Here is a 7,905-nt window from a genome sequence, read left to right as displayed (position 1 = left end):
CAATTAGTTGGCATTTTGGTGTGTGCCTTGCAAAAACTACCAGAGAATAATAGTAGTCTAACTACATTCTTGATGCAGGTAAAATTTGTAATTGCCACAGTTAATATCCCAGTTATATATCCTTAACACATTCAAGAATCCTTGTTGGTAAAATTGCCATTTGCACCATATCTACCTGAAGTAAATTATCAGACTTACCTGTAAAAGCTGAAAGCAATATACTGCAGTTCTAGCACTTGCCTGCTGTACCTTGATCACTGGACTCAACGAAGCAGAATGTTTAATGTTGCCTTCACGGGTAGGATTGATGGAGACTTTAGCAGGTTTTTGCTTAAGATCTGGAAGAGTGGCTTTGGATAGCAGCTCTCATCTGAGAATCCAGATTTTTCAAATATCCTAAGCAGTCAAGGCATGCTATGCTAAACCTTCAGTTTAGCTAATTTCAAAATCAATGTTTTGAAAGTGAACCTTTCGCTGATAAAGTGCTTCAGAAAAATCCAATTTCTGAAGGCTTGAAATTTGATGTGACCATTTAGTTATTCCAAAATACTGGCAAACTCTTCAAGCCAAAATGCATCTGATATAGAGGAAGAGGATGATGTTGACTCGCTGTCATGTGTTTCCATAGTCCAGTATGAAGGAGATCTAATACCATCAGTAGCAAAGTCAGAACTATACCATGCATCAAAATCTTTATGAATTATAATGTCACATCCAATGTCAGCACCTACAGTAAATGTGTGTTTTTTTCTTTTAAATGCATGCCAAGTTTTCGATATTGATGGCAATTCTTTGGTAGAATAACAAAATGATTGTGTAGTTTCATATCTAAAACTTCCGTCAGAGTCTACATCTTCATAATCATCACTACTTGTCCACGTGTCGTCTTTTGTCTCACTGTCTTTACTTGAAATGCTAAAAATGTACAACAGTTACATAGCTTTAATTACAAGTTCTTTACTTGTGATTAGGGTGTCAAAATTGAAATCAGATTTGTGCAATTTTTTTTGTGTATTCTTCTGCTTGGACTTAACGTAATGCTACAACATCTGGGTTTTAAACAACAAAAGGGAGTGTCAATTTAAATCCCTCTTTTTTCAGTAAAATAAAAACAAAGCTATCCTTACTCCGTTCATTTAGAATATTAAAGAATTTGACTCGACAACCCTAGTTGCAACTAAGTCAGTAAGGGATTAATCTGTTTAATCGTGTGATTAAACAATAATAGAATACCATTTATTTAAATTTTTTGATGCTTTCTACATTTTCAAATATTGATTTCAATTACAACACAGAATACAAAGTGTACAGTGCTCACTTTATATTTTTATTACAAATATTTGCAGTTCACCTAATACAAGTACTGTAATGCAATCACTTTATCATGAAAGTTGAACTTACAAATGTAGAATTATGTACAAAATAACTGCATTCAAAAATAAAACAATGTAAAATTTTAGAGCCTACAAGTCCACTCAATCCTACTTCTTGTTCAGCCAGTTACTCAGCCAAACAAGTTTGGTTACAATTTTCAGGAGATAATGCTACCCACTTCTTGTTTACAAGGGAAGTGAGAAAAGACGTTCGCATGGCCCTGTTTGTAGCCGGCGTCACAAGATATTTATTTACATGCCAGAGGTGATAAAGATTCATATGTCCCTTCAGGCTTCAATCACCATTCCAGAGGACATGCATCCATGCTGATAAGTTCTGCTCGATAACTATCCATAGCAGAGCGGACCAACACATGTTCATTTTCATCATCTGAGTCTGATGCCACCAGCAGAAGGTTGATTTTCTTTTTTGGTGGTTCGAGTTCTGTAGCTTCCACATTGAAGTGTTGGTCTTTTAAGATTTCTGAAAGCATGCTCCACACCACATCCCTCTCAGACTTTGGACAACACTTCAGATTCTTAAATGTTGAGTCGAGTGCTGTAGCTATTTTTAGAAATCTCACCTTGGTATATTCTTTGCATTTTGTCAAATCAGCTGTGAAAGTGTTCTTAAAAAGAACGTGCTGGGTCATCATCAGAGACTACTATAACACTAAAAATACAGTAGAATGCGGGTAAAATAGAGCAGGAGACATACAATTCTCCCCCAAGGAGACTTAAGTTACAAATTTAATTCACGCTGCTTTTTTTAAACGAGCATCAGCATAGAAGCATGTCCTCTGGAATGGTGGCTGAAGCATGAAGGGGCATACAAATGTTTAGCATATCTGACACAAATACCTTACAATGCCAGCTACAAAAGTGCCAAGCGAATGCCTGTTCTTGCTTTCTGGTGACATTATAAACAAGAAGCGGGCAGCATTATTTCCCATAAATGTAAACAAACTTGTTTGTCTTAGTGATTAGCTGAACAAGAAGTAGGACTGAGTGGACTTGTAGGCTCTAAAGTTTTATGTTGTTTTTGAGTGCAGTTATGTAACAAAGGACAGGGTAGGCCTGTTAGTCAATGAGGAGGGAAAGACAATAACAGAAAATGTGGAAATGGCAGAGGTGCTTAATGACTTCTTTGTTTTGGTTCTCTAAGAACGTTGGTGGTGAGTGGACATCTAACCTAGTGAATGCCAGTGAGGTAGGATCAGAGTCTAAAATAGGGAAAGAACAAGTCAAAAATTACTTAGACAAGTTAGATGTCTTCAGATCACAAGGGCCTGATGAAATGCATCCTAGAATACTCAAGGAGTTGACTGAGGGGATATCTGAGCTGTCAGGGTTCCTTCCCCACTGAACTCTAGGGTACAGATGTGGGGACCTGCATGAAAGACCCCCCCCAAGCTTATTCTTACCAGCTTAGGTTAAGAACTTCCCCAGGGTACAGACTTTGCCTTGTCCTTGAACAGTATGCTGCCACCACCAAGCGTTTTAAATAAAGAACAGGGAAAGAGACCACCTGGAGATGTCTTCCCCCAAAATATCCCCCCAAGCCCTACACACCCCCTTTCCTGGGGAGGCTTGAGAATAATATCCTAACCAATTTGTTAGAAAATCATCAAAGACCCAAACCCCTGGATCTTGGAAAAATCAGTCAGGTTCTTAAAAGGATTTTATTAAAAAAAAAAAAAAAAAGGCAAAAATCATCTCCGTAAAATCAGGATGGAAAATACTTTATAGGGTATTCAGATTCAAAACACAGAGGATCCCCCTCTGGGCAAAACCTTAAAGTTACAGAAAACAGGAATAAACCTCCCTCTTAACACAGGGAAAATTCACATAAAACAAAAGAAACTAATCCGCCTTGCCTGGCTTACCCCTACTGGTTGCAATACTGGAGACTTGGATTAGGATGGGTTGGAGAGGATGGATTTCTGTCTGGCCTCTCTCCGTCCCAAGAGAGAACAACCATGTAAACAAAGAGCACAAACAAAAGCCTTTCCCCCCAAGATCTGAAAGTATCTTGTCCCCTTATTAATCCTTTGGGTCAGGTGCCAGCCAGGTTAGCTGAGCTTCTTAACCCTTTACCGGTAACAGGATGTTGCCTCTGGCCAGGAGGGATTTTATAGTACTGTATACAGAATGTGGTTACCCTTCCCTTTATATTTAGGACATGAGCCATTAGCAATTATCTTTGGAAAGTCATGGCTTCTGGAATGTCTTCAGTCTTCCTGGAAAAGGGCAAATCTAGTTCCCATCTATAGAAAGGGAATAGGACAACCTGGGGAATTACAGACCAGTCAGCTTAACTTCTGTATCCAGAAAGATAATGGAGCAAATAATTAAGCAATCAATTTGCAAACACCTAGAAGATAATAAGGTGATAAATAACAGCAGGAATTTGTCAAAAACAGCCCTAGTTGCAACGCAAGTTTAAAGAACTAACCTTCCAGACAGTCCCCTTTCTATTCTTATTGCCTGAACTTCCTCCTTCATTCTTATCACTCTTGTGCCCTAATCAGGTGCTTTTGATGTTCCCATTCCCAGCTACCTTCTCCACTGTAAACTCCCTCATCTTCTTTCCTGTTCCTGAGCTTTAGTCTTCCCTCCCTACTAGAACATCTGTCCCCATGCCTTAGAAAAACTTTTACTGCCTAGTGCCCCGTCTAGCATCGATTACTACTTGTCATAGTGAGGCTTATTTTTAGGAGATGAGAACTTATGACCTTTTTTTTAAAAAGGCCTCATAATACTTATCTTTGTAGAAACTGAGCATAACAGTACACAGCTATATAAACATTTCTGGAAAGGTCAATTAAGAGGTCATGAGGACTCAACATAGTAAGCCATGGCCTTATTGTTAATATGATTGAATGACTAGTGACCCATTAAACTGTTTATCTGGTTACAGGTCTCTGGTTACCTGTATCTTGGTAAAATCAGGTACATATAATAATCTATGTCCTTAACTATGTAAATAGGCATAGCTGCATTTAAGTCAAGGAAGCTAAACCAGCTTATGCAAGATGAGGTGCTCTCCCAATGACAGTTGCCCTTTGAGGATGGGACAAAGTCTGAAATTGAAATTTGGTGTTTTATCTTAGTACTTTTGAACAATTTCTAGGCAACAAACACTGGAAAACCTGTTGACTTTTCCAGATAAGTAAGTTTCTGGGTAGCTGTACTACCTTCAAGATATTTCTAAGAGTAGGAGACAATTACATTGGAAAGAGGTACACTTTTAAAAGAACTCTACCTTTTATACTTGATTAGTAATGAAACTAAAACCAGAATGCTACCACATCATTTCCCTGTCTTGCTCAGTAGACTAATATAACTAAACTATATATTGTGAAGAAACCCATTGAAAATAGCATTTGTTTCTTACTCTGTCTTCACAGGAGGCTTTACTTCAGGAACTAATTCAAGTGCATTTTGCCAGTGCTGAGGTACTTCAACAAAATCTCTGTAAACCCTGATCTGTAGAACTGATCCTATGGGAATATTGTGCAAAAGTTGCCAAAGCTCTCGCAGTGTCCATCCTAAAACGTTAGCATGTCCAATTTTAATCAAAATATCACCTGCCAGGGGAAAAATTCAAGAGTGTTCAGTATAAAAATCCCAACTCTAGACAGTAACTCCTCACTTAAAGTCGTCCCAGTTAACCTTGTTTCATGGTTATGTTGCCGAGCAATTAGAAAACATGCTCGTTTAAAGTTGCGCAATGCTCCCTTATAACATTGTTTGGCAGCCACCTGCTTTGTCCACTGCTTGCAGAAAGAGCAGCCCGTTGGAGCTAGCTGGTGGAGGCTTGGAACCAGGGTGGACCAGAAGCCCCCTCATCAGCTCCCTGCTCCCCTAAGTTCCCTGTGCGGCAGCTGCCCAGCAGGCTATCAGTTGTCGGCCAGTTCAGGTGTCCCTCCCCCCACTGCTGTGTGCTGCTCCTGCTTGCTCCTGCCCCTGCCCTCTGCCTTGGATCTGCTCCCTGGAGCCTCCTGCTTGCTGTGCAGATGGAGGTTGGTGGGGGGGGGGGGGGAAAGGGGTGCTAATGTCAGGGTGTCCCCTTAACTCCTGCTCCTGCCCCCTGCTCCTTTACCCCATCTCCACAGAGCAGGGGGGGCACATGACAGGGCTCAGGCCGGAGGTAGCTTTCTGGCAGCGGCTGCTGTCTCAACTTGCTGATCTAATTAAAAAGGCAATGTACTTAGGGTCAGCGTACTTAAAGGGGCAATGTGCATCTCTCTCTCTGTCACATATACATGGTGTGTGTCTCTGTCTCTCTCTGCCATGCTGTCTCCCCTCCCTCCATTCATGCTGCCTTGTAGAATGTGAGGCTACGTTAACAACGTGTTAACCCTTGAGGGATCAGCCAAGTGCTAATTCATCATTTAGCAGTAAGGCATTCCCTGGGAAATATCCCACCCTCTGATTTCACCACCTCAACCAAGCTTCACAATCATCATTGCTGTGTACAGTATTAAATTGTTTGTTTAAAACTTATACGTGTGTATGTATATATATAGTCTTTTGTCTGTCGAAAAAAATTTCCCTGGAACCTAACCCCCCCCCATTTACCTTAATTCTGATCAGGAAATTGGATTCACTTAACATTGTTTCACTTACTGAGGAGTTACTGTATATCTTTTATTCACAGACCATAATTTAAAATGGTTGCATTAATTTGATACCCCTGATTAAATAGTACCCTTATTCTCCTTTTGTCAAACTGTCCTAAGATATTTTCACTTTAGTTAAAAATGTTAACTGTAATCAGGCTAGTAGTCAGATGACCAAAGAACTATTACATTTGTTCCAAGAGGCAGCATATGATGACAATCCTAATTTTATGGAGACATGAATTTATTGTTTTGAAAGTCTTATATCAAGACTTCTAATATGAAGAACAATTATTTGTTAAAAGCTGTGAAAGCGCATCCAGTGTCCAGAAAGGAGAAATTTTAAGTACAGTAGAACCCTTTTATAGCAAAGTGTCATTTTCCCATTCCTGTGCACAAGCAAATGTTCATTATAATAGGAGAGGGGCTACCTTTATAAAAAAATAAATAAATAAAAATGCCCATTTCAACAGAGGACCTCTCTTCATGAACTTCAGTTATTGGGGTCCAAGAACCAGGAATAATAATGAAGTAAAATATCAAAAGAAGTTCACAAGGCATAAGGACCAGCAGAACTGGAGCCTGCCAAGTTCAGCCGCAGTAGTGGGGTTTCTGACATTTGCTCATCTGCTGCACCCTGGTTCTCTTACTATCCTCAAGACATTAGGGTAGTAAGAGGGGGGGAAATGACTATGCCGAAACATCCAATTTTTTTCACTAAACCACTAGGCAATCCACCCTCTGCTGCCAAAAGAAGCATGGATAACCTAGTCTAGGGAAAACAGATGACCTAATACATGTCTTTTCCATTGTTAATTTTTATGACAACCTAAGCTGGGCTTTGAGTGATTCTTTTTTGTTCTTTAATCCTTTTCGATTGCTTTATATTAATTATTTTTATCATGTTTATAGATGCCTGTGTAAGAAAACTGCACACTACAATGCAGCTATGAAATATTAATATGAAACACGAGTAAGCAATTTGTTTTGGTCTTGAATACTTAAAGTAAGATGCATAACACATTGTTCCAATCCCGTTTATATTATATATAAAAGTGTGTGCAATTTAGATATGCTTTTTTCTTGATCTAATTCAAAAATAGTCACCTCTATCAGCCAATTTTAATCAAATTAAGACAATAGGAATTTTAATATAAAACTGGACTGGCTTCATTTATCAGTTGGATATTTCTGTGACATTGAGCCTGACTCTCATATTGCTTGTGCCAGTTCTATGCCTCTGTAATTCCACTGATTTAAGCAATATTACTCCTGATTTACATCAGCATAAATGAGGTCAAAAGCAGGGCAACAAAGTATAAACTCTGGAATGGAACACACCTATGAAATTCTGAAGATTAGGGTTATGGTTTTTTTTTTTACCTGGTTTGAGTCTTCCATTCTTAGCTGCAGAGCCTTTCTGAACAAGACTTGTTATCTGGAGATATGGTCCATTCTGAATTACTATAAGACCTAATCCTTGTTCTCCCATCTTAATATTGGTCTTTAATGTAGCACTCAACGTATGTTCAGAGATCTTTTCCAGTGCCGGAAACTGCCCTTTGGAAAGTGAGAGGGACATTTTAATACTTGAAATTATGATATTGTGATTTTCTTACTCCACCAAAACAAGCCCTAACTCAGCAAAGCAAGTAAGCAGGTACTTAAATCCATTCCATCAGCAAAGCACTTAAGTCCCACATGCTTAAAGTTCAACATACGCTTAAGTGCTTTTCTGAATAGGGATGGGCTGCTGAATAGGTGCCAGAAAACACACCTATGTAAAAGTTATGTTGTGTATTCCATAAATAATCTAAAAAGAAATATTTCTAAAATAGCTTTTTCTCAACACACTCAGAAGCCTGTTTCTAAAAGTTCACACACTGTATTGAGCAAAACAAACAAAT

The 7,905-nt window shown here is 39.0% G+C and overlaps 1 protein-coding gene across 1 annotated transcript; it reads right to left on the bottom strand.

Moving 5' to 3' along the window:
• Positions 1–536: 536 nt before the first annotated feature.
• Positions 537–7,776, bottom strand: PDZD9 (PDZ domain containing 9). Its single transcript, XM_027823067.2, has 3 exons — positions 7,382–7,776; positions 4,771–4,963; positions 537–915 (listed from the first exon to the last, which is right to left on the bottom strand). The coding sequence occupies exons 1-3, from the start codon at positions 7,578–7,580 to the stop codon at positions 537–539; spliced, it is 771 nt and encodes a 256-aa protein (XP_027678868.2). The 5' UTR covers positions 7,581–7,776.
• Between the last annotated feature and the right edge of the window lie 129 nt (positions 7,777–7,905).

Source organism: Chelonia mydas, chromosome 10 (assembly GCF_015237465.2).
Source record: "Chelonia mydas isolate rCheMyd1 chromosome 10, rCheMyd1.pri.v2, whole genome shotgun sequence".
In the NCBI taxonomy this organism is placed as follows: Eukaryota; Metazoa; Chordata; order Testudines; family Cheloniidae; genus Chelonia; species Chelonia mydas.
Note: the sequence above shows the minus strand (reverse complement) of the source record. Positions and strands in the feature narration are given on the sequence as shown.